This window comes from Heteronotia binoei, chromosome 1 (assembly GCF_032191835.1).
Source record: "Heteronotia binoei isolate CCM8104 ecotype False Entrance Well chromosome 1, APGP_CSIRO_Hbin_v1, whole genome shotgun sequence".
Classification (NCBI taxonomy): domain Eukaryota; kingdom Metazoa; phylum Chordata; class Lepidosauria; order Squamata; family Gekkonidae; genus Heteronotia; species Heteronotia binoei.
In genome coordinates, this window is record NC_083223.1 from 279,419,994 (window position 1) to 279,447,223 (window position 27,230).

Below are 27,230 nucleotides of genomic sequence, written 5' to 3' on the forward strand. Positions count from 1 at the left end.
AGGGAACACTGGTGAAGTGCGTGGACTCTTATCTGGGAGAACCGGGTTTGATTCCCCACTCCTCCACTTGCATCTGCTAGCATGGCCTTGGGTCAGCCATAGCTCTCTTATCTGGAAGAACGGGGTTTGATTCCCCTCCTCCACTTGTAGCTGCTGCAATGGCCTTGGGTCAGCCAGAGCTCTCTTATCTGGGAGAACCAGGCTTGATTCCCCACTCCTCCACTTGCACCTGCTGGAATGGCCTTGGGTCAGCCAGAGCTCTCTTATCTGGGAGAACCGGATTTGATTCCCCACTCCTTCACTTGCAGCTGCTGGAATGGCCTTGGATCAGCCATAGCTCTCTTATCTGGGAGAACGGGGTTTGATTCCCCACTCCTCCACTTGCACCTGCTGGAATGGCCTTGGGTCAGCCAGAGCTCTCTTATCTGGGAGAACCGGGTTTGATTCCCCACTCCTCCACTTGCACCTGCTGGAATGGCCTGGGGTCAGCCAGAGCTCTCTTATCTGGGAGAACCGGGTTTGATTCCCCACTCCTCCACTTGCAGCTGCTGGAATGGCCTTGGGTCAGCCAGAGCTCTCTTATCTGGGAGAACGGGGTTTGATTCCCCACTCCTGCACTTGCACCTGCTGGAATGGCCTTGGGTCAGCCAGAGCTCTCTTCTCTGGGAGAACTGGGTTTGATTCCCCACTCCTCCACTTGCAGCTGCTGGAATGGCCTGGGGTCAGCCTGAGCTCTCTTATCTGGGAGAACCGGGTTTGATTCCCCACTCCTCCACTTGCAGCTGCTGGAATGGCCTTGGGTCAGCCAGAGCTCTCTTATCTGGGAGAACGGGGTTTGATTCCCCACTCCTGCACTTGCACCTGCTGGAATGGCCTTGGGTCAGCCAGAGCTCTCTTCTCTGGGAGAACTGGGTTTGATTCCCCACACCTCCACTTGCAGCTGCTGGAATGGCCTTGGGTCAGCCAGAGCTCTCTTATCTGGGAGAACTTGGTTTGATTCCCCACTCCTCCACTTGCAGCTGCTGCAATGGCCTTGGGTCATCCAGCTCACAGATTTTTGTCTTAGCTCAGGAAGGATGACTCCAGAGCACAGTAATTTACGCAGTCGCTCACAACTTTTGACGCCGGTCGCTCACAAAGTAGAATTTTTGCTCACAAGACTCTGCAGCTTAGAGGGAACATTGTCACTACGCCAGACAAGCTCTCTAATTTAACCCGTTGGTTCTGCTCTGACCTCCTGGCATTGTTATTGTGGACCTCCTGATCACTGCGGCCCCGCTTTGAAACTTTTACCTCCAACACGGTACCTGGAATCTGCTTCAGATACAGGCAGAGGGAAATACAACCCCAACAAGGACTCTGCAAATCCCAGACATCCCACCCACCCTGTTTGCACTGTGATCCTTCGACTGTGGAGGTTGGAAGCCCAGCGGTTCTGTGTGTGCATCTCTAATGTCAGGGGTGGCCAACGGTAGCTCCAGATGTGTGTTTTTTTTGCCTACAACTCCCATCAGCCCCAGCCAGCATGGCCAATGGCTGGGGCTGATGGGAGTTGTAGGCAAAACATCTGGAGAGCTACCTTTGGCCACCCCTGTCCTATGCACTTGGAGGAGCAGATGAACGCACACCTCCAGGGAGATGCGGACTTTCCCCTTCCGAGATGTTCTAGAGCAGACGCCCAGCGTTCCCTCTTGACTTGAGCATCGATCCTTTCTATGACTGAAGTGCAAATCTTTTTAGTATTGGCTACTTGGTACAACGAATAAAAAGAATTGCCGTCTTTCAAGGATGGGGAATTGGATTTTTCTCTTAGCTGCAGTCTTCTTGTTTGGTGGGAGGAGGAGAGGAACAAAGCAAAATCCACCCAGTGCTTGTCTTCATAGAGTCCTAGAGCTGGAAGGGACCCTCAAGGTCATCTCGTCCAATCCCTGTGATTATTTTCAGAACGGAATGGGGTAGACTCGGCCAATTGCCAGCTAGGTTAGAAATCGTGGGTCTCTGTTGTAGGTCCCCTCCTTTGCTGGCTTTGTCCAAGCACATTTGGGGATGCTGGATTTCAAAGGGGCTTCCCAGGGAACTGAGCAGAACGCCATGTTGGACCCTTGATGTGCCCCAAAATATGCCCCAGGGTCTTCTTTGCAAGGCAGAGATTTGACAACAAGTGGGTGAAAGGGGTTGCTCGGTCCTGGAGAAATCCAGTGTTACATAGAAGAAGCACTGCAGATTTATACCCCACCCTTCTCTCTGAATCAGAGACTCAGAGCGGCTTACAATCACAATCTCCTATATCTTCTACCCCCCACAACAGACACCCTGTGAGGTGGGTGGGACAGAGAGAGCTCTCACAGCAGCTACCCTTTCAAGGACAACCTCTGCCAGAGCTATGGCTGAGCCAAGGCCATTCCAGCAGGTGCTAGTGGAGGAGTGGGGAATAAACCCGGTTCTCCCAGATAAGAGTCCGCGCACTTCACCACTACACCAAACTGGCTCTTCATTCTCATAGAATGAAGGATTGATTCCTGTGAAATAAATTTAACTTAAAATGGGAAATGACTGAAATTGGATGGAAAGCACCATAAAATTAATCTCGGGATTCCACAAATATGAAGTAAAAATTCAGGAGTAATTTCCATGAACATTGAGGCCCAGAAAAGAGAGGAGGTGTCTGAGAGGCGATAGGATCACCATCTTCAAGTCCTTGAAGGGCTGTCATCTAGAGGAGGGTGTGGAATTGTTTTCTGTGGCCCCGGAAGGCAGGACCAGAACCAGTGGGTTGAAATTAAATCAAAAGAGTTTCCAGCACAGCATGAGGAAGAACTTCCTGACCGTTAGAGCGGTTCCTCAGTGGAACAGGCTTCCTCCTCGGGAGGTGGTGGGCTCTCCTTTCTTGGAGGTTTTTCAACAGAGGCTAGATGGCCATCTGACAGCAATGAAGATCCTGTGAATTTAGGGGGAAGTGTTTGTGAGTTTCCTGCGTTGTGCAGGGGATTGGACTAGATGACCCTAGTGGTCGCTTCCAGCTCTAATAAATCCTGGGGGTCTTCGTCTGGAACGAACCTTGAGCTGAACCACTGCATGGCATCTTTATTCATAATTGCCTAGTGTCGTGTTAAGAGCCCCGTGGCACAGAGTGGTTAAGCTGCAGTACTGCATTCGGAGCCCTCTGCTCACGACCTGAGTTCGATCCCGACGGAAGCTAGCTCAGGTAGCCAGCTCCAGGTTGACTCAGCCTTCCATCCTTCTGAGATCGGCAAAATGAGTCCCCAGCTTGCTGGGGGGAAAGTGTAGACGACTGGGGAAGGCAATGGTAAAAAAAAGTCCCCTGTGCAAGCAGCAGTCGTTTTCGACTCTGTGCAATGGCAAACCACCCCATCAAAAGTCTGCCATGAAAACGCTGTAAAAGCAATGTCGCCCCAGAGTCGGAAACGACTGGTGCTTCCACAAAGAGCCCTGTGGCGCAGAGTGGTAAAGCTGCAATCCTTCAGTCCAAGCTCTGCTCACAACCTGAGTTCGATCCCGGCGGAAGCTGGTTCAGGTAGCCGGCTCCAGGTCGACTCAGCCTTCCATCCTTCTGAGGTCGGCAAAATGAGTCCCCAGCTTGCTGGGGGGAAAGCGGAGTGGACTGGGGAAGGCAATGAGCGTCAGGTTGCTGTTTAAATTTGATCTTTGCCGTCACTCCAGTATTTTTGGTTTTACTGGAGAAATCTACCAGTTTGGGATTTAGGGAAACAAGCTTCTTACAGGGTTTTTCCGCCCCCCCTTTAAAGAGATTACAGAATAGCTCATGAGTTGTAGCTGCCTGAGCTAAAAGGCCCTGACAGCCCCCTCCTGGCCCCCTCCCCACATTAATCCCATGCAAGAAAAGGACAATTAAAAAATTCACCCAGATGAGTCGGATCTGCAAGGGCAGGAAACTCACTCCCCTTGCTTGCGCTGAAAGCGGCATCAGCATCCAGAGGTTTTAAAGGATTATGCCTGAGACAGAGAAGGTAGAGAAAGGACTTTTCTCCCTTTCTCACAATACGAGAACTCGTGGGCATTCGATGAAATTGCTGAGCAGGCGGTTTAGAATGGATAAAAGGAAGTCCTTCTTCACCCAAAGGGTGATTAACACGTGGAATTCACTGCCACAGGAGGTGGTGGCAGCTGCAAGCAGAGACAGCTTCAAGAGGGGATTGGATAAAAATATGGAGCAGAGGTCCATCAGTGGCTATTCGCCACAGCATATTGTTGGAACTCTGTCTGTGGCAGTGATGCTCTGTATTCTGGATGCTTGGGGGGCACATTGTGACAGAGTGTTGGACTGGATGAGCCATTGGCCTGATCCAACATGGCTCCTCTTATGTTCTTCTGTGACACAGAGTGTTGGACTGGATGGGCCATTGGCCTGATCCAACATGGCTTCTCTTATGTTCTTCTGTGACACAGAGTGTTGGACTGGATGAGCCATTGGCCTGATCCAACATGGCTTCTCTTATGTTCTTATGTGACACAGAGTGTTGGACTGGATGAGCCATTGGCCTGATCCAACATGGTTCCTCTTATGTTCTTCTGTGACACAGAGTGTTGGACTGGATGGGCCATTGGCCTGATCCAACATGGCTTCTCTTATGTTCTTCTGTGACACAGAGTGTTGGACTGGATGAGCCATTGGCCTGATCCAACATGGCTCCTCTTATGTTCTTCTGTGACACAGAGTGTTGGACTGGATGAGCCATTGGCCTGATCCAACATGGCTTCTCTTATGTTCTTATGTCTGGGGCAGTGATGCTCTGTCTTGGTGCTTGGGGTGGGGGCACAGTGGGAGGGCTTCTAGCCTCACTGATGGACCTCCTGATGATATTTGGGTTTTTTGGCCACTGTGTGACACTGAGTGTTGGATGGGATGAGCCATTGGCCTGATCCAACATGGCTTCTCTTATGTTCTTGTCTGGGGCAGTGATGCTCTGTCTTGGTGCTTGGGGGAAGAAACAGTGGGAGGGCTTCTAGTGTTCTGGCCCCACTGGTGGACCTCCTGATGGCACCTGGGGCTTTTTGGCCACTGTGTGACACAGAGTGTTGGGCTGGATGGGCCATTTGCCTGATCCAACATGGCTTCTCTTATGTTCTTATGTCTGGGGCAGTGATGCTCTGTATTCTTGGTGCTTGTGGGGAGGGGCAATAGTTGGAGGACTTCTAGTGTCCTGGCCCCACTGGTGGACCTCCTGATGGCACTTGGGTTTTATTTTGGCCATTGCTTGACACAGTGCTAGACTGGATGGGCCACTGGCCTGATCCAACGTGGCTTCTCTTTTGTTCTTCACTCAGCTACCAATTTGATATGTTATTACCATGGATGCATGAATGGAACACAAATCCAATGTGGTCTCCCAGGTCACTTTTATTTTTTAATGCCCAGGTAAAGCTGGCTTTTCAGTTGTTTTAAATCTGACTAATTTGGGGGGGATCAAAACTCAACATCCCCTGTTAACTCTGTACAATGCAGTCCAGTGAAGATCAGCAGAGTTCCTTCCCATTCTGAAATCGGGGCATCTTCGATAGGGTTTGGGGAAGGCAACGGCAAACCACTCCGTAAAAAGGCTGCCGAGAAAACGTCGCAACGTGACGCCATGGGTCGGTAACGACTCATTAGGATCTGTTGCCCTCTTGTGGCTGGTGTGGGAATAGGTCTTATATTCCCCCTTCCCCACATCCCCTTATCTTACACAGAAGACGTCCCGTCGTTGAAGAATTCCTGGTGTGGGGAAGGCCACCTGACTAACATAAGACTACAAAATGAGAATTCTCTGGGCTGGATGTAGCAATGCTGTTGGAGACACTGGATTTCCACTTAAACCAGGCAAATTTTTCCTCCATCCGTGCTGTATACCTGGTCCAAGATGGCCCCCTCCTGCAATGGAGGCCAAGCTTGCCTTTCAGGGGAAGCTGGGAGAACAGAGCCAAGGAGCTGCCAGTTTCTCCCACCTTAGAGGCGAGCAGTTGGGGGGTTCACCTCCTCCCACCCCTTTGGCTTTTGCCCCCAAGCCAAGTTTCCTGCCTCTTCTTGAGGGAAGGAGGGGGAGATGGCAAAAGACACCGCTTTGCCTCACTGGGTGCGGCTTCCGGTGGCCGTTCTCCTTGGCTACCCCAGCCGAAAAATCTGTCCCGATTCTTGCGTGGAGGAAGGGGAGGGAAGCCAAGAGTTGCCACTGCTGAGGTCTTTCTTAATCCGTAATGGGCCTCGGGGAGGAAGATTTGAAGACAACGCCCTTCTGGTCCTGCAGGGTCTTCTCCCTGGGTTGGGATGGGAGAGAGGAAGTCAGTACAGCAGGAGAAGCCGTGAGGTAGTCCTCGGCACCCTCTGTATTCTTGGTGCTTGGGGGGGGGGGGCAAACTGGAAGGGCTTCTAGCCCCACTTGTGAACCTCCGAATGGCAGTTGGGGTTTTTGGCCACTGTGTGACACAGAATGTTGGCCTGGATAGGCCATTGGCCTGATCCAACATGGCTCCTCTTATGTTCTTATGTCTGGGGCAGTGATGCTCTGCCTTCTTGGTGCTGGGGTGGGGGTGGGGGGCAAAGTGGGAGGGCTTCTAGTGTCCTGGCCCCACTGATGGACCTCTTGATGGCACCTGTTTTTTTTACCACTGTGTGACACAGAGTGTTGGACTGGATGGGCCACTGGTCTGATCCAACATGGCTTCTCTTATGTTATTATGTGACACAGTGTTGGACTGGATGGGCCATTGGCCTGATCCAACAGGGCTCCTCTTATGTTCTTATGTCTGGGGCAGTGATGCTCTGTCTTCTTGGTGCTGGGGTGGGGGCGCAAAGTGGAAGGGCTTCTAGCCCCACTTGTGAACCTCCTGATGGCACTTGGGGGTTTTTTTGGCCACTGTGTGACACAGAGTGTTGGACAGGATGGGCCATTGGCCTGATCCAACATTGCTTCTCTTATGTTCTTATGTGACACAGAGTGTTGGACTGGATGAGCCATTGGCCTGATCCAACATGGCTTCTCTTATGTTCTTATGTGACACAGAGTGTTGGACTGGATGGGCCATTGGCCTGATCCAACAGGGCTTCTCTTATGTTCTTATGTGACACAGAGTGTTGGACTGGATGAGCCATTGGCCTGATCCAACATGGCTTCTCTTCTGTTCTCTTCCCACCCCCGCCATTAGCCATCTGGTTTTCTAGTGGCCAGAGGTTTCTAGTGGCCAGACCTCCCGTTTTTAATGGGGGCTGTCTCCTCATTGTGTCCCCCTTCTTGAAAGTGTTGGCTATGCTCAAGTTTGGTCCTCTGAATCGGAAGAGGGAGGCACACAGACATTAACTAATAACAACTGAAATTTCCTAAGAGGCTTAAGCAGGCCTCCTTTTGGCAGGAGCTCACAAGAGTGGAGCTCTGGAACCTGTGAATTTTATTGTGCTCTTTCTTTCTTACCGCCCCCCCTCCCCAAATACTTGCTTTCGGGCTCCCTTGTTCAAACCCCCTGGGAGAATCCTGCTGAACTCTTAAGATTGGACAAACTTTCTAATATTTCTCCCCCCACACACAAAAAAATGGGGAAATAACCAAAACATCAAAAGCCGACAGATGGAAACCTTTATCACGCCACTGTGGCTACGTAGGAGAAAGTCATTGAAAAAAATATGATGAGGAGTCAGGTTTTCTTATAACAATTCTAATTCAGGAAGCATTTTAAGGTAGATGCTGAGCTGATATAATTTAGTCCACCTTCCGATGATGTCAGGGGTGTGTGGCGAGTGTGCTTAGAGAGCACACGAAAGCTTAACGTTCTGAATAAAACTTGGTTGGTCTTTAAAAAAGGTGCCACTTGACTCCTGCTATGTCCAACTGCTTCAGACCAACCCGACTGCCCTCTTGGATCTATAAATAAGTTATGCAAATGTGTTGCGCTAATGAGCTCCGGCACCTCTTTTTCTACAAATTGACCCCTGGGCTTGAGCAAGGGCGGGCTCATGGGTGCAACTGGAGGATAGTAAAATCAATAACGTTATTAAACGAACGACAAAGGCCAGCCACAGAACGGCCCTTCCCTTCCAGTTTGGTTTCAAAGCTGGTAAAGTATAAGAGGAGAAACCACTAATTAAAATGTCACTGGAAGACCAGGTCTCTTGGAAAAGAATAAATATCAAGAGACCTGGACTTCCAGTGACATTCTGTTTCAGTTTCAGTTTATTTCAATTTATTTCCCGCCGAAGCGGCTCAGGGCGGCTCACAACATATAAAATCGAACATAAAGTTTGGCTTTAAAATACATCAGTTTACAACAGTGGCTTTAAAAACACATCAATTTAGACAATTTAAAACAGTGGAATAATAAAACATATAGAACAAGCGATTTGCCAAAATGATATGCAACAACCTTCTATAAAGTTTCCAATGTCAGTTAGTTATAGGCCAGCCGGAAGAGGGCTGTCTTGCAGGCCCTGCGGAACTGCCCAAGGTCCCGCAGGGCCCTCGCCTCTTCCGGCAGCTGGTTCCCCCAGCAAGGCGCCATTACCGAAAAGGCCCTGTCCCTTTTGCCAGTTCACACGGTAAAATCCAGTTGGAAAGTGCATTGAAAGTGGATCGAAAGTGCGTTAATGTGTGTGTGTGATCGCAGCCTTCAATAAATAGTTTTACCTCTTTTCCTTTACCAGCTTTGGCAAGCAAGAGCACAGAGTCCTAGGCTAAGCCCACGTGTATCAATGCTATGGGATGTGTCTCCCCTCCCTCCCCCCCACGGGTAGATCTCCCCCCCCCCTTTTCTTTTTGCAGCACAGTGCAGTTAGTGGGGGCGGGGGATACCTCCTGAGGGAAGAATGGAACTGCTCGGCCTCCCGTCTCCGCCTGCGTCTCACCGTATTCTTTTTGCTGCAATCCAGCCGGCCAGGAAGAGGCTGAGGCAGCCCAAAAAGACCCCGAAAATGATAGCCACGATCTTCCCTGGAAGAGGAGCAGAAAGCTGAGTTAGACTCGGGTTTAGAAAAAGTTATCTCAAAAGATGGAATTGCAGGCATTCCCTGATAAGTTGGAATGTTCATGAAAATTCCAATGCATGAATAACATTCCATGACATCACAGCAGCTAACCCAATAGAGGCCTCAGGGCCAAAAGCCTGATAAAGGTAAAGGTCCCCTATGCAAGCACCAGTCATTTCCGACTCTGGGGTGACGTCACACTTTTTACGGGGTGGTTTGCCCTTGCCTTCCCCAGTCAGCTACGCTTTCCTCCCAGCAAGCTGGGGACTCATTCTACCAACCTCGGAAGGATGGAAGGCTGAGTCAACCTTGAGCCGGCTACCTGAACCCAGCTTCCGCCGGGATCGAACTCAGGTCATGAGCCTGATACAAAGAAGAAGAAGATAGAAGAAGATATTGGATTTATATCCCGCCCTCCACTCCGAAGAGTCTCAGAGCGGCTCACAATCTCCTTTACCTTCCTCCCCCACAACAGTCACCCTGTGAGGTAGATGAAGATATTGGATTTATATCCCGCCTTCCACTCCGAAGAGTCTCAGAGCGGCTCACAATCTCCTTTCCCATCCCCCCCCCCCACCCACAACAGGCACCCTGTGAGGTAGATGAAGATATTGGATTTATATCCCGCCCTCCACTCCAAAGAGTCTCAGAGCAGCTCACAATCTCCTTTGCCTTTCTCCCCCACAACAGACACCCTGTGAGGTAGATGAAGATATTGGATTTATATCCCGCCCTCCACTCCGAAGAGTCTCAGAGTGGCTCACAATCTCCTTTCCCTTCCTCCCCCACAACAGACACCCTGTGAGGTGGGTAGGGCTGGAGAGGGCTCTCACAGCAGCTGCCCTTTCAAGGACTACCTCTGCCAGAGCTATGGCTGACCCAAGGCCATGCTAGCAGGTGCAAGTGGAGGAGTGGGGAATCAAACCCGGTTCTCCCAGATAAGAGTCTGCACACTTAACCACTACACCAGACCGGCTCTCCGCTCTACACACAGGCAATTCCTGCTAAGCGTCCCGCGGTGACTTCTTTCTCAATGCTATATCTGTTTGGATGGAGGGTAGGGTTGCCAATCCCCAGGTGGGGGCAGGGGATCCACCAGTTTGGAGGCCCTCCCCCCGCTTCAGGGTCATCAGAAAGTGGGGGGAGGGGAGGGAAATGTCTTCTGATAACTCTGTTATTCCCTAGGGAGATTTATTCCCATAGAATATCATGGAGAATTGATCTGGGGGGGGGGGCTGTTTTTTGGGCTAGATGCACCAAATTTTCAGTATAGCATCTAGTCCCTCTCCCCAAAATACCCACCAAGTTTCAAAAAGATTGGACCAGGGGGTCCAATTCTGTGGGCCCCAAAAGAAGGTGCCCCTATCCATTATTTCCTATGGAAGGAAGGAATTGAAAAGGTGTGCCGTCCCTTTTAATGTGAGGGCCAGAACTCCCTTTGGAGTTCAATTATGCTTGTGGCAGCCTTGATCTTGGCTCCACCCCCAAAGTCTCCTGGCTCCACCCCCAAAGTCCCCAGATATTTCTTGAATTGGACTTGGCAACCCTAATGGAGGGTCTCTTGTGCTTCAGGCTGATGGGAAAATCCCTCCTTCCACAGTCAAATTGGCCCCTCCCACCACTACCAAGGAAATTTCCTCTTCCGGATTTCTCCCCTCAACTCCCAAATTCCGCAGCTCTTCCTTTCCCATCATCCCACAGCCCAAACTGGGGCTTCCTCCCCCCCTCCCCCTGCATCACAAAGGTCAAATTCTTCTTCAAGCCTTGGGGTTCTCCCAACTGTAAGACAATTCCCCCCCACTCTCAGCAAACAAGAAGTCAGACAGTACCTGCAGAATATCCAGAAGGCCCTGCAAAATAAAGGGGGGGAGGGTAATTTAAGAAGAGATCCGTCTCCCTGCACTCTTGAAGAGATGCCTCCCCTCTTCCCCATATTAAAGAAACAATCCCAAGGCTCTAGCTAGGGAATGACATGGGGAGGTGGAGGGGGGGGGGGCGGAAACTGTGGCTTGGGAGCCACATGTGGCTCATCACACATACCGTGTGGCTCTTGAAGCCCCCACTGCCCCGTCAGCCAGTTTGGAGAAGGCATTTGTCTCTTGAAATCATTTCTCCATGCCAAGCCAGCCAGCAGCTTGGAGAATGCATTTAAAGTTCAAGTTGCTTTCTTTCCACCCCTCCCTCCTCCATCTAAAACATGAAAGGTCCCATTCATTATTGAGACCAAGAGGCTCTGAGTGGTTTAAGCGAAATATCCACCGTGTTTCCTGTTGTGTGAGCTATTTGGCAACATCCCCAGATTTGTATTTAAAAGGGACAATTTTAGAAATAACAAAAAAAGGAATCAGAATCGTGGCTGTAATTTCTAAAGTGGTCCACCAGGGGCGCATTCCTTATGATATTACTATTGGTTTGACTATGTACGTGAGAACATAACAACATAAGAGAAGCCATGTTGGATCAGGCCAATGGCCCATCCAGTCCAACACTCTGTGTCACATAAGAACATAAGGGAAGCCATGTTGGATCAGGCCATTGGGCCATCCAGTCCAACACTCTGTGTCACATAAGAACATAAGAGAAGCCCTGTTGGATCAGGCCAGTGGCCCCTCCAGTCCAACACTCTGTGTCACATAAGAACATAAGAGAAGCCCTGTTGGATCAGGCCACTGGGCCATCCAGTCCAACACTCTGTGTCACATAAGAACATAAGAGAAGCCATGTTGGATCAGGCCATTGGGCCATCCAGTCCAACACTCTGTGTCACATAAGAACATAAGAGAAGCCCTGTTGGATCAGGCCAGTGGCCCCTCCAGTCCAACACTCTGTGTCACATAAGAACATAAGAGAAGCCATGTTGGATCAGGCCATTGGGCCATCCAGTCCAACACTCTGTGTCACATAAGAACATAAGAGAAGCCCTGTTGGATCAGGCCAGTGGCCCCTCCAGTCCAACACTCTGTGTCACATAAGAACAGAAGAGAAGCCATGTTGAATCAGGCCAATGGCCCATTCAGTCCAACACTCTTTGTCACACAGTGGCCAAAATTATATACATTATACACACACACACACATATATATACACACTGTGGCTAATAGCCACTGATGGACCTCTGCTCCATATTTTTATCTAACCCCCTCTTGAAGCTGGCTATGCTTGTAGCTGCTACCACCTCCTGTGGCAGTGAATTCCACATGTTAATCACCCTTTGGGTGAAGAAGTACTTCCTTTTATCCGTTCTAACCCGACTGCTCAGCAATTTCATCGAATGCCCACAAGTTCTTGTATTGTGAGAAAGGGAGAAAAGTACTTTTTTCTCTACCTTTTCCATCCCATGCATTATCTTGTAAACCTCTATCATGTCACCCCGCTGTCGATGTTTCTCCAAGTTAAAGAGCCCCAAGCGTTTTAAGCTTTCTTCATAGGGAAAGTGTTCCAACCCTTGAATCATTCTAGTTGCCCTTTTCTGGACTTTCTCCAATGCTATAATATCATTTTTGAGGTGCGGTGACCAGAATTGTACACAGTATTCCAAATGAGACCGCACCATCGTTAGGTTAAAAAGAGTGTGAACCCTGCATACCTATTGAGACATTTCTGTTGGTTGGACTATGTAACTATGTGGTCATAAACAGTATGAACTTTGTATACTATTGAGAAATTGTATAGTATTGGAATAATCTTGAGAGATATGTTAATGGTTCATTCTAAGGAAATTGCCACTTAGGAAATGTATGGATGTACCTTTAACAAAACTGCTTCTTGTGTAATGACCTACACCTGGGGGACCTAATTTACAGGGTCTGTAGCTTGCTGTAACTAAGTTAGTAACCTCTCTGGAACTGTAAAAAACTGAAGCTCTGGATCTTAGTGAGAAGTGCCTTGCCAAGCACGTAAGGTATGGAGAGCCAGTTTGGTGTAGTGGTTAAGTGTGTGGACTCTTATCTAGGAGAACCAGGTTTGATTCCCCACTCCTCCACTTGCAGCTGCTGCAATGGCCTTGGGTCAGCCACAGCTCTGGCAGAAGTTGTCCTTGAAAGGGCAGCTGCTGGTGAGAGCCCTCTCAGCCCCACGCACCTCACAGGGTGTCTGTTGTTGGGGAGAAAGGTAAAGGAGACTGTAAGCCGTTATAAGACTCTTTGGAGCGGAGGGCGGGATATAAATCCAATATCTTCTTCTTCTTCTTCTACCTTACCAGGTTTGTATATTGATTTATGTATACGCAGTTTTTAAATAAGATGTTTTATTGCACAGCTTAGAGAAAGCCTGGAAGCTGAAAACGGGTTCCGAATTTCCGGATACCTCGTTTAGCTTTTATGCAGTAAAAATAGAAATTTTCTGCACGTCTAGGAATCTACATTGACTAGCGATGTTTGCTGGCTCCCCTTGGTGTTCTTAAGGTGCTCCTTCATTCTGTTTGCTTCATGGGAGACTGACCTGCTATGAAATTGACTTAAGAAAAATGGAAATTGCCTCTGTGGACTTATTTTTTAAAAAAAATGTTATTAGGCATTTGGCTCTTCTCTTGCAGAACATAAGAGAAGCCATGTTGGATCAAGCCAATGGCCCATCCAGTCCAACACATAGCCAGCTTCAAGAGGGGATTGGATAAATATATGGAGCAGAGGTCCATCAGTGGCTATTAGAAACAGCATATTATTTAACTGTCTGGGGCAGTGCTGCTCTGAATTCTTGGTGCTTGGGGGGGGGGGGCAAAGTGGAAGGGCTGCAAGTCCCACTTGTGAATCTCCTGATGGCACTTGGTGGGGGGCGGGATTGGCTACTGTGTGACAGATGGGACTGGACTGGATGGGCAATTGGCCTGATCCAACATGGCTTCTCTTATGTCTGGGACAATGATGATCTGTATTCTTGGTGCTTGGCAGGGCACAATGGGAGGGCTTCTGGAGTCCTGGCCCCACTGGTAGACCTTCTGATGGCACGTGGGGGGTTTTGGCCACTTTGTGACACAGAGTGTTCGACTGGATGGGCCATTGGCCTGATCCAACATGGCTCCTCTTATTTTCTTCTGTTCTTCTGTATGTATGTATATGTGTGTACATATATATATAGGCCACACATATATATAGGCCACTGTGTAACACAGAGGGTTGGACTGGAGGGGCCATTGGCCTGATCCAACATGGCTTCTCTCATGTTCTTCTGTGACACAGAGTGTTGGACTGGATGGGCCACTGGCCTGATCCAACATGGCTTCTCTCATGTTCTCATGTGACACAGAGTGTTGGACTGGATGGGCCATTGGCCTGATCCAACAGGGCTTCTCTTATGTTCTTATGGACTGGGGAGGCTGCTGCACAGCGCGGCTGGGCCCCACGATCCTCGCTAGCCAGCCAGGCCCCAGAGAGGCTGCCACATGGCTCGGTTCGGCCCAGCAATCCCCAAGGGCCACACCAAGAGACCTCGAGGGCCGTATGTGGCCCTCAGGACGGAGGTTCCCCACCCCTGCCATAGAGTTTCCCCGGAAGCTCCTAGAGCGGCTGGCGCACAACCTCACTGGTGCGATGATGTCACTGCGAGTGACGTCATCACGCCAGTGACACTGGGGGTGGATCCCCCCTGCCGGCCCAATTCAGGCCAGCGGGTTGGGAACCTCCAGGGCAAGGGAATCCCCACCCGGCGCAGGAACTTGGCAGCCCTATGAGCCACCTGCACTGTGAGCTGCAAAGTCTGAGGGGCAACTGCAGGGATTGTCTCTTTCCGAGCGCATGGAGAAACCAGAAAACATTGTGGTGACAGGTGACTCTTCTCAGACCCTGAATTCAACCAGAGTTCACAGTAGCACAGCTCCTGAACCTTTCTGAGGGTTCTAGGTTTCCCAATTCCCAGCGGGGGATCCCCCAGTTTTACAGGCTTCCCCCCGCCCCCAGACAGCTGGCCGGCGTGGGGAAGCCCCGCCCCCACAGTCACCGTGTACTTCTAGAGCTCCGGCAGGTTTGGAAACCTGAAAACTGGTCTGTTTTTAAATCGTGTGCCTTTAAAGTTGAGCTGAGCAGGAAGCAGGAAACACTTCGTGGGGAAGGGTCAGCAGCAGTTTCATCAGAGCACAGACCCTCCGTTTGTTTTGCTTTCATTTTCAGAGGAAGTAAAGTTGTGGAGGAACCAGACCCAGTAAGTGTATGTGTGTGTGTGTGTGTGTGAGAGAGGAAGGGGACAGGGGATTCTCCGGTTTGGAGGCCCTCCCCCACTTTAGAAAGCTTTAAAAAGTGTGGGGGGGGGAGGGAAATGTCTACTGGGCACTCTATTATTCCCATAGGGTATAACGGGGAATTGATCCGCGGGTATCTGGCTTCAGGCTCCTCCCTTCCTTTGGGTCACAAAGACCCGCCCACCGCCGGCCTGCTAGTCGCTCCAGTCCGGCCTCCCTTTGCGAGGTGCATGCTGGGACTCGTAGTCCTTGTGTCCTCTCTGGCTGCCGGGTGGCGTCTCCTCGAGGAGTCTGGCCGGCGGGGGGGGGGGGGGGAGCTCCGCCCCCAGAGGACCATGTGCGTTTCTACCTCCCGAGGCTTCATTCGCTGATTGAAAGGCTTCCTCTTAGGATGGTGTGTCTGTGTTACTTTGAAGAAGTTGGCAGCAACTCGTGAGTAGAGAGGCCAATCCCCCTTCAGAGTCACCAGAAATGGGGGAGGGGAGTCTGCTGAGCGCTTCATTATTCTCTATGTGGAGATTGATTCTCATAGGATATAATGGGGAATTGATCTGGAGGTTTCGGGGGCTCTGGGGGAGCTGTTTTTTGAGGTAGTGGCACCAAATTTCCAGTATAGTATCTAGTGACTCTCCCCAAAGTATCCCCCAAGTTTCAAAACGATTGGGCCATGGGGTCCAATTCTATGAGCCCCAAAAGAAGGTGCCCCTATCCTTCATTATTTCCTATGGAAGGAAGACAGTTAAAAAGGTGTGCGGTCCCTTTAAATGTGATGGCCAGAACTCCCCTTGGAGTTCAATTATGCTTGCCACACCCTTGTTCCTGGCTCCACCTCGATGTCTCCTGGCTCCACCCCCCAAAGTCTCCTGGCTCCACCCCCAAAGTCCCCAGATATTTCTTGAATTGGACTTGGCAACCCTAAGCCAAGCATTCCCAGCGACTGAGTGAGACCGACCACCTTCCTCCACCAGAGGGCAGTGTCTCCCTGCCGGTTTGTCGCAGCCCTTTCTGAGAAACTCCGTTGGCTCTCCACAGCCAGAGATGCGGGAAGTAGGACATGGAACTTTTCAAGATGCAAAAGAACCGGCGACCCTTTCCGCACGCAGCGGATGAAGCGGCTGGGAAAGAGAGCGGCCACCGACAACTCGGAAGTCCCACTGAATCGTTGGGAAGGAAAGGAAAGGTCCCCTGTGCAAGCAGCAGTCGTTTTCGACTCTGGGGTGACGTTGCTTTCGCAACGTTTTCACGGCAGACTTTTGACGGGGTGGCTTGCCATTGCGGTAGCGTGGCGCAGAGTGGTAAAGCGGCAGCGCTGCAGTACTGTGGTCTGAACTCTCTGCTCACGACCTGAGTTCGATTCTGGCGGAAGCTGGATTCAGGTAGCCGGTCCAAGGTTGGCTCCAGCGCTGGAGCACCACATTATAAACATCACTGACATTGCACTTGAAGGATTGAGTTCCATTGTCAATTTTGTGATTTTTTTTGCATTAAGCCTGTGGAAGCTTCAGAGAAACGGAGGCAGAGAGGCGCCGCCTTCGTCGCTGTCTGCTGCTGTTGGCTTTTTTTCTACAGCAGTTCGATTCGTGAAGAAGACTCTATCTTGCCAGTTCTTGGTTGAAACCATTTGAAGGAGTATTGGTCCCAAGGAAGACTGTGCGTATTATAGAACTTCACCTATTTTGTCCTTTTCAAGGACCGTGCATATTGTATGACTTCATCTTATGTACAATTTATTGCTCTAAGTGTTTATGTTTCTGTTATAAACTTTAATGAGAATTTGTTGAGCATATTGGAGGCTGGTTCAGTCACAGAACCCTTAGCGGCTCCCTTGCTAGTCATTTATTTGTGATTCTCTATTGTTATCGGGTTACTTAATCTCCAGGTGGGAGCTTTCCTCCCCTTCAGAGTCATCAGAAATGGGGGGGGTGGAGGGGGAGGGAAATGTTTGCCGGGCACTTCATTATTCCCTATAGAGATCGATTCCCAAAGGGTATAATGGAGAATTGATCTGGGGTATCTGGGGCTCTGGAGGGGCTGTTATATGAGGTAGAGGAACCAAATTTTCAGCATAGCATCTGACGACTCTCCTCAAAATGCTCTCCAAGTTTCAAAAAGATTGGACCATGGGTTCCAATTCTATGAGCCCCCCCAAAAGGTGCCCCTATCCTTCATTATTTCTAATGTAGGGAAGGCATTTAAAAGGTGTGCGGTTCCTTTAAATGTGATGGCCAGAACTCCCTTGGGAGTTCAATTGTGCTTGTCACAACTTTGCTTATGTTTCCACCCCCACTGTCTCCTGGCTCCACCCCCAAAGTCACCTGGCTCCACCCCCTAAGTCCCCAGATATCTCCTGAATTGGACTTGGCAACCCTAACTTGGAGGCTGGCATGCCTACTCCCGAGTAAACCTACTTAGCCTATTGACTCACAACCTCAATCCCTCCCACCTTTCCCACAATGCACTGACCCGCCGGGAACGAAGAGAGGACCAGGCGGTGGTTCAAGTCTTGCAGCCTCCGGAAATTGTCCACGAGAGCCAACTGTGGAGTTTCGTCATCTTCAGTGGAGTAAAGAGATTTCTGCAGTTTCTCTAGCTGGAAGAGAAAAGAAGCCCCTCACTCCTCTGATACAACAGCCCCCTCCCTGGGCCGTGTCCAGGGCAAGCATACTGGGCTCTTCCTGACCCGGCACATACATTCCAAGGTGAAGGACAGTAAGTTTTGAATGGCATTCCACCTTAAACCAAAGTACAAATTTTAAAATATCAAAATACTGAAGAGAAGGCCGAAACCATTAGCTTGAAAAAAATTGATTTAAAGTAGCTCCAAAGGAGCAATACATAAAATGCACAAAGACTAGAGATGGAAGCAGTGACTGGGGGAATCGATAATGATGGAGGAGGAGAAGGAGGAGATTAGATTTATACCCCGCCCTTCACTCAGAATCTAAGCGCATCTTACAATCTCCTCTCCCTTCCCCTCCCCACCCAGACATCCTGTGAGGCAGGTGGGCCTGAGAGAGCTCTGACAGAAACTGCTCTTGAGCAGAACAGCTCTGCGAGAACTTGTGACTTGTGAGGATTAAGAGGATCACAGTGAAAGTCTGAAACCAAGCATAGACTGTGAAATAACGGAAAAAAATGTTCAAAACACAACTTGATAATCTAATTACAAAATGTTAAAGACAAAACCTCATAAACGAAATAGCAATAGCTTATAGATACACAACACAAGAAGTGAAATATCAAAAATTCAACCTAATTACAACAAAGTGACAACAATTCTATCAAAATGACATTAATTAATTCATTCAAGTCCTTTTAATAACATCAATTTCCAGCTTCTTAAAAACTCACGACGATTCATCTGTTCTGACGGACTGAATTAATGTGCTGGTGCTCCATATATATATATATATATACACACACTGTGGCTAATAGCCACCGATGGACCTCCGCTCCATATCTTTATCCAATCCCCTCTTGAAGCTGGCTATGCTTGTAGCTGCCACCACCTCCTGTGGCAGTGAATTCCACATGTTAATCACCCTTTGGGTGAAGAAGGACTTCCTTTTATCCGTTTTAACCCGACTGCTCAGCAATTTCATTGAATGCCCACGAGTTCTTGTATTGTGAGAAAGGGAGAAAAGTACTTCTCTCTCTACCCTCTCCATCCCATGCAGAATCTTGTCAACCTCTATCATGTCACCCCGCAGTCGACGTTTCTCCAAGCTAAAGAGCCCCAAGTGTTTTAAGCTTTCTTCATAGGGAAAGTGTTCCAACCCTTTAATCATTCTAGTTGCCCTTTTCTGGACATTTTCCAATGCTATAATACCCTTTTTGAGGTGCGGTGACCAGAATTGTACACAGTATTCCAAATGAGACCGCCCCATCGATTTATACAGAGGCGAAGTTTCTATGTTTCTGTGTTTTCAACATACTTTTTCAGTCATGCCAAATTTCTTGGCTTCCAATATTCATACAGGAACTTTTCAAGTGTGACGTTGAAGTGGGTATACAGCAAGCCTCTAACAGGAAGATGCCTTTTACTTCTGTTTCAGGGAAAACCTTTCCTCAGAGAGGCATATCCCACTGTACATTCACCATAATTTCCAAGTGCCTATTGCCGAAGGAACGTTGCCCTTTTCAGCATATTTGGAAACCAAGAAATTTGGCATGACTGAAAAAGTATGTTGAAAATACAGAAACTTTTCCTGTGGAATTATATCCGGAGCAACAGCACTTTAACTCAGTCCGTTGGAACGGATGAATCGTCATTTTAAAGAAGCTGGAAACTGACATTATTAAAAGGACTTGAATAAATGAATTAATGTCATTTTGATAGAATTGTTAATTGTCACTTTATTGTAATTAGGTTGCATTTTTGATATTTCACTTCTTGTGTTGTATATCTTTAAGCTATTGTTATTTAGTTTATAAGGTTTTGTCTTTAAAATTTTGTAATTAGATTATCAAGTTGTGTTTTGAAAAAAGAAATTCGTTTATTATTTCACAGTTTATGCTTGGTTCCTACCTGAAGGCTGGCATCCTTGCCCCAGAGAATCATGGGTATGCGTATGATACTCCGCTCAGCACTGCCTCAACAATGGGCGTTTTCGCACAGGGCTTACTCTGGAGCGATGTCCCTCTTCACCGCGCAGCGTCTGCGCGGATTTCGCACCAACTGCTCCGCAGAACCCGGAAGAGCCGCGTAGTGCTGCGGCTTTTGCGTCGCAAATGTAAACCGCCAAAACCCAACTTTACATTTGCGACGCAAGAGCCGCGGCTCCTCGCGACTCTTCCGGGTTCTGCGGAGCAGTTGGTGCGAAATCCGCGCAAACGCTACGCGGTGAAGAGGGACGTCGCTCCGGGGTAAGCCCTGTGCGAAAACGCCCAATATTTCCCAGGATTCCTTGGGGGAAGCCATGGCACTTACATGACTACCAATCAAAACAACATAACCTCTTCACCGAGGGAAGTTCGAAGTCCTCTGGGACTGTGCAGAAAGATGCTAGGGTTGCCAATCCCCAGGTGGGGGCAAGGGATCCCCCGGTTTGGAGGCCCTCCCCCCGCCTCAGGGTAATCAGAAAGCGGGGGGAGGGGAGGGAAATGTCTGCTGGGAACTCATGATTGCCTAAGGAGGCTTGTTCCCATAGAAAATAATGGAGAATTGATCTGTGGGTATCTGGGGCTCTGGGGGTCCTGTTTTTTGAGTTAGAGGCATCAGATTTTCAGTATAGCATCGAGTGGCTCTCCCCAACATACTCCCTAAGTTTCAAAAAGATTGGACCAGGGGGTCCAATTCTATGAGCCCCCAAAGAAGGTGCCCCTATCCTTCATAATTTCCTATAGAAGGAAGGCATTTAAAAGGTGTGCGGTCCCTTGAAATGTGATGGCCAGAACTCCCTTTGGAGTTCAATTATTCTTGTCACACCCTTGCTCCTGGCTCCACCCCCAAAGTCCCCAGATATTTCTTGAATTGGACTTGGCAACCCTACCACTGTGTGACACAGAGTGTTGGACTGGAGGGGCCATTGGCCTGATCCAACATGGCTTCTCTTATGTTCTTATCCCTACCCCAGAGAATCATGGGTATGCATATGAGGAAAGGGCATGAGGATCTCTGGCAGATACTCCGCTTAGCACTGCCTCAACAATATTTCCCAGGATTCCTTGGGGGAAGCCATGGCACTTACATGACTACCTACCAAACAACATAACCTCTTCACCAAGGGAAGTTCGAAGTCCTCTGGGACTGTGCAGGCTGCTTTCTCCCAGGGCCGTGAGACCAGAAGCCATGACAGACGGAGGCTAAATTTATATTTAGATTTAAAACGTATGAACCATATGGTCTTAAATGCTGTATATTCTATCTCCTTAATTTCATTGGCTACACCATGGTAAGCAGCAGCTAATATCCCTTTAAAACTAAGATGGGGGCAGGTTCTATAATGAAAGAGCCCCATGTTCACACTGAAAAGGAGAAGCTTAATGCTGTGATTAGAGAATGTAGAACATATAATTGCATATAATGATTGTTTTGATAGGGTAAAGTGTAATTTGTATAGATATTTTTTTTTGTTTAAGCCTTGGTTGGTCATTATTATCATTGTAGTTCCTAAACAATTGAGCCATTAAAACTGAAGAAGGAATTGAAACGTCCGAGAGAGTAGAAGAGAGAGAGAAGGTCAAACACCCAAGCACGAAGGCCACAGCTGTATTGTTGTGGTTCACCTTGGGTTCTGTGGAGTTCTCCCCATCTGAGACCCTCCAGGGAGCTTCGGGGCTGGGAGGTTTTTGGATCTTCCACCTCAAGGCCCCAGAAGGTGCATTTCCCTCAGAGCGACGATTGCCAGTTCCCTCAGGGTTCCCAGCTCTAGGTTAGGAAATACGTGGAGATTTTGGGAGTGGAGCCTGAGGAAGGTGAAGTTTGGGGAAAGGAGGGGAGGGCCTTCAATGGGACATAATGCCATAGAATCCATCTTCCAAATAAAGGGTGATTAACATGTGGAATTCACTGCCACAGGAGGTGGTGGCGGCTACAAGCATAGCCAGCTTCAAGAGGGGATTGGATAAAAATATGGAGCAGAGGTCCATCAGTGGCTATTACCCACAGTGTGTGTGTGTGTGTATTTTGGCCACTGTGTGATACAGAGTGTTGGACTGGATGGGCCATTGGCCTGATCCAACATGGCTTCTCTTATGTTCTTATGTGTGACATAGAGTGTTGGACTGGAGGGGCCATTGGCCTGATCCAACATGGCTTCTCTTATGTTCTTATGTGACACAGAGTGTTGGACTGGATGGGCCATTGGTCTGCTCCAACATGGCTTCTCTTATGTTCTTATGTGACACAGAGTGTTGGACTGGATGGGCCATTGGCCTGATCCAACATGGCTTCTCTTATGTTCTTATGTGACACAGTGTTGGACTGGATGGGCCACTGGCCTGATCCAACAGGGCTTCTCTTATGTTCTTATGTGTGACATAGAGTGTTGGACTGGATGGACCATTGGCCTGATCCAACATGGCTTCTTTTATGTTCTTATGTGACACAGAGTGTTGGAATGGATGGGCCAGTGGCCTGATCCAACAGGGCTTCTCTTATGTTCTTATGTGTGACATAGAGTGTTGGACTGGATGGGCCATTGGTCTGCTCCAACATGGCTTCTCTTCTGTTCTTATGTGTGACATAGAGTGTTGGACTGGAGGGGCCATTGGCCTGATCCAACATGGCTTCTCTTATGTTCTTATGTCATCAAAATCTAGAGCGATATCTTTTGAAGAAAGCGGCTGCGTTGAAGCCACGTTCCTTAGGAGCACCCACCTTGTGAATTTCAGTTGGACTATTTCCAAGTTTGGACTTATATCGATTCATTTGGGGATGGGGTTTTTGGCCCCCTTGGGGTTTCTGTTACGTTAAAAGGCCCTAGCACTGCTGGCCTCTATCAATATTGTATTGTTTATTACGTGTTGTACACAATCCTTGTAATATATTTGTGGAAACTGAAAGACGTTGTATTACCTGGTGGCTTTGATCAGTCTACTAATTACACCAAGTGCCCTTCAAGCAGGAAAGGATGGAAAGGGGCCGAAGGGATACAGACCTGGGCAGCAGAGATGTGGGCAGCCTGGTGGAAGACAGTCCACAGCACACTCTGGTAGCAGGGCGGGGTGGTCAGAGAGCCGTTGTAGCGGAAATAGCGGCCCAAGTGCGCCGGAAGGAGGTCGCGGACGTTGAAAGGCGAGAGAGAGATTTCCTGTTCTGACAAGTTCCGGGAGAGTAGAAGAGAGAGAGAAGATGAAACACCCAAACACGAAGGCCACGGCTGTGTTGTTGTGCTACACCTTGGGTTCTGTGGAGTTCTCCCCATCTGAGGCCCTCCAGGGAGGTTCGGGGCTGGGAGGTTTTTGGATCTTCCACCTCAAGGCCCCAGGAGGTGCATTTCCCTCAGAGAGATGATTCCCTCAGGGTTCCCAGCTCTAGGTTAGGAAATACCTGGAGATTTTGGGGGTGAAGCCTGAGGAAGGTGGGGGAAAGGAGGGGAGGGGCTTCAATGGGACATAATGCCATAGAATCTACCTTCCAAATAAGCCATCTTCGCCCAGGGAACTGATCTCTGTCACCTGGAGATCAGCCATAACACCGTGAGATCTCCAACTACCACCTGGACATTGTTCTCTGTATTCTTGGTGCTTGGGGCGGGACACAGTGGGAGGGCTTCTGGAGTTCTGGCCCCACTGGTGACCCCTGGGTTTTGGTCACTGTGTGACACAGAGTGTTGGACTGGATGGGCCATTGGCCTGATCCAACATGGTTTTTCATGTCTGGGGTAATGATGCTCTTGGTTTTTGGGGCAAGAGTGGGAGGGTTTCTGGAGTTGTGGCCCTACTGATGGACCTCCTGATGGATCTCCCGGATCTCCTCTGGAACCCTTTTTAAAGATGGGGTGACATTTGCTACCTTCCAGTCCTCAGGAACGGAGGCAGATATCAATGAGAGATTACATATTTTTGTCAGAAGATCCACAAGTTCAACTTTGAGTTCTTTCAGAACTCTTGGATGTATGCCATCTGGACCTGGTGACTTATTAGTTTTTAATTTGTCTATCAGTTGTAGGACCTCCTCTCTTGTCACCTCAATCTGACTCAGGTCTTTCAACACCCCTTCCAAAATTAGTGGTTCTGGAGCGGGCAAACACTTCTCGTCTTCCATAGTGAAGATGGAGGCAAAAAATGCATTCAGCTTCTCAGCCATTTCCCCATCCTCTTTCAGTAATCCTTTTACCCCTTGGTCATCCAATGGCCCCACTGCCTCCCTGGCTGCTTTCCTGATTCTAATATATTTGAAGAAATTTTTATTGTTGATCTTTATGTTTTTTGCAATATGCTCCTCATATTCCCTTTTTGCCTGCCTGATCACAGTCTTGCATTTGATTTGCCATAGCCTGTGTTCCCTTTTATTAATCTCACTTCCATGTGTAACTGGCCAGCTTGCCCTTCAGGGATACGCTTGTGAGGAAGGGGCTGGGGGGGGGGTCTCACCTGTGTGCCTGATGTCTTCCAAGTGGTCAAAGATGTGGCTGTAGGCAAAATTCTCTGAGTCGCCAACCTGCCAGACAGATGAAGTGACAAGATGGCCTTTTTACACTCATGTTTATTGAGCTATTTCTCCCCATGTTTATGCTGCTTGACTGGGCAGCAGAGCCTCGGACGGATATGGTTTCTCTTTGCCCCAAGGTGCTTCCATCCACATTTTGACAGTGGGCAGAGAGAAGGGAGCCACTGAAATATATAGCTTTAGAAGGGGATTAGCCAGATTCACATAAAACAGGTTATCAGCGGCTGCTAGCCTTGGGGACTAAAAAGAAACTCTACGTTCAGAGGCAGTCAACCTCTGAATCTCAGCACCAGCATCAGAGGAAGACTTTGGCCTTTGTGTTAGGGGAGGGATGGTGGCTCAGTGGTAGAGCATCTGCTTGGTAAGCAGAAGGTCCCAGGTTCAATCCCTGGTATCTCCGACTAAGAGGGTCCATCAAGTACGTGTGAAAAACCTCAGCTTGAGACCCTGGAGAGCAGCTGCCAGTCTGAGTAGACAATACTGACTTTGATGGACTGAGGGTCTGATTTAATATAAGGCATCTTCATATGTTCATATGTTCCTGTTGCTGGTCATCTAGAGGAACTGGTTGGCCACTGTGTGAGAAAGGAGGCTGGAGGGACCCTCACTGGTCTGACCCAACAGGGCTCTTCTGAGGTTCTTATGAAGGCCTCAGCTTCTCTGCCCTGTTGTTGGCCCTCCAGAGAAACTGGTTGGCCACTGTGTGAGACAGGATGCTGGACTAGATGGATCCTCACTGGTCTGACCCAGCAGGGCTCTTCTGATGTTCCTCTCAGGGGAAGGCCTCGGCCTCTCTGCCCTGTTGTTGGCCCTCCAGAGGAACTGGTTGGCCACTGTGTGAGACAGGAGGCTGGACTAGATGGACCCTCCCTGGTCTGACCCAGGAGGGCTCTTCTGACATTCTTCTCAAGGGAAGGCCTCGGCCTCTCTGCCCTGCTGTTGGCCCTCCAGAAGAACTGAGTGTCTACTGTGTGAGACAGGAGGCTGGACTAGATGGACCCTCCCTGGTCTGACCCAGCAGGGCTCTTCTGATGCTCTTCTCAGGGGAAGGCCTCAGCCTCTCTGCCCTGTTGTTGGCCCTCCAGAGGAACTGGTTGGCCACTGTGTGAGACAGGAGATTGGATTAGACCACTGGTCTGATCCTGCAGGGCTCTTCCCATGTTGTCCTTTCTTAGATATGACAGTTTACATTTCATACGAGGTAATTCTAAAATGGTATTGGCAGGAGGGGGAAAAGAGGGAACTTGTAGAAGTATCCAAGCCTTCTAAATAAGCATTCTGGTTTTGTGTGGAGGCACAAGCTCACCTCCAGAAAGATCCCCAGCACAGCCAGCCCGTCGGCCTGATGTTTCGCCTCACTCAGGTTGGCATACTTCTCTGAGTTGAAATGGACAATGTGAACCTGCAAAAAAGAGAAGGAAGCTGGACTGGATGGACCTTCATTGGTCTGACCCAGCAGGGCTCTTCTGATGCTCTTCTCAGGGGAAGGCCTTGGCCTCTCTGCCCTGTTGTTGGCCCTCCAGAGGAACTGGCTGGCCACTGTATGAGACAGGAGGCTGGACTGGATGAACCCTCCCTGGTCTGACCCAGCAGGGCTCTTCTGATGCTCTTCTCAGGGGAAGGCCTCAGCCTCTCTGCCCTGTTGTTGGCCCTCCAGAGGGACTGGCTGGCCACTGTGTGAGACAGGAGGCTGGACTAGATGGACCCTCCCTGGTTTGACCCAGCAGGGCTCTTCTGATGTTCTTCTCAGGGGAAGGCCTCAGCCTCTCTGCCCTGTTGTTGGCCCTCCAGAGGAACTGGTTGGCCACTGTGTGAGACAGGAGGCTGGACTAGATGGACCCTCCCTGGTCTAATCCAGCAGGGCTCTTCAGATGTTCTTCTCAGGGGAAGGCCTCGGCCTCTCTGCCCTGTTGTTGGCCCTCCAGAGGAACTGGTTGGCCACTGTGTGAGACAGGAGGCTGGACTAGATGGACCCTCCCTGGTCTGATCCAGCAGGGCTCTTCAGATGTTCTTCTCAGGGGAAGGCCTCGGCCTCTCTGCCCTGTTGTTGGCCCTCCAGAGGAACTGGTTGGCCACTGTGTGAGACAGGAGGCTGGACTAGATGGACCCTCCCTGGTCTGATCCAGCAGGGCTCTTCAGATGTTCTTCTCAGGGGAAGGCCTCAGCCTCTCTACCCTGTTGTTGGCTCTCCAGAAGAACTGGTTGGCCACTGTGTGAGACAGGAGGCTGGGCTAGATGGACCCTCACTGGTCTGATCCAGCAGGGCTCTTCTGCTGTTCTTCTCAGGGGAAGGCCTCAGCCTCTCTGCCCTGTTGTTGGCTCTCCAGAGGAACTGGTTGGCCACTGTGTGAGACAGGAGGCTGGACTAGATGGACCCTCCCTGGTCTGATCCAGCAGGGCTCTTCAGATGTTCTTCTCAGGGGAAGGCCTCGGCCTCTCTGCCCTGTTGTTGGCCCTCCAGAGGAACAGGCTGGCCACTGTGTGAGACAGGAGGCTGGACTAGATGGACCCTCCCTGGTCTGACCCAGCAGGGCTCTTCTGAGGTTCTTCTCAGGGGAAGGCCTCGGCCTCTCTGCCCTGTTGTTGGCCCTCCAGAGGAACTGGTTGGCCACTGTGTGAGACAGGAGGCTGGACTAGATGGACCTTCCCTGTCTGATCCAGCAGGACCCTTTTGATGTTCTTACATATATTTAGAGGATTTATAAGCTGTGTTTCCATCCCTTGGGTTCCTCAAAGCAGCTAAGATGTCCATTAAATCATATAGAATTCCTTCTGAGTTGGCGCTCCTGAGGTAAAATTACCCTCTCCAATGCTTGCTTAAGGCTGCACAACATTTCTTTGTCAACCATCAGTCAGTAGGGAAGATTTTTTTCTCACTGACTGGTCAGGATCTTGTATTTTTCCAAAGTGTCGCCATAATTTGCAAACAGGATCACCCAGCTCCAGGTGAGGCCTGAATTTCTCCTTGAATCACT

General features: G+C 49.5%; 1 protein-coding gene across 1 annotated transcript in view; it reads right to left on the reverse strand.

Annotated features, from left to right (window-relative positions):
- Positions 1-6,203: 6,203 nt before the first annotated feature.
- The window catches only part of CA14 (carbonic anhydrase 14), a 91,418-nt gene continuing 70,391 nt past the window's right edge, over positions 6,204-27,230 (reverse strand). Inside the window, exons 10-11 of the mRNA XM_060261212.1 lie at positions 8,849-8,933; positions 6,204-6,273 (exon numbers count right to left, since the gene is read on the reverse strand). Coding sequence (XP_060117195.1) covers positions 6,204-6,273; positions 8,849-8,933 — 155 coding nt within the window. The remainder of the gene's footprint in view (positions 6,274-8,848; positions 8,934-27,230) is intronic.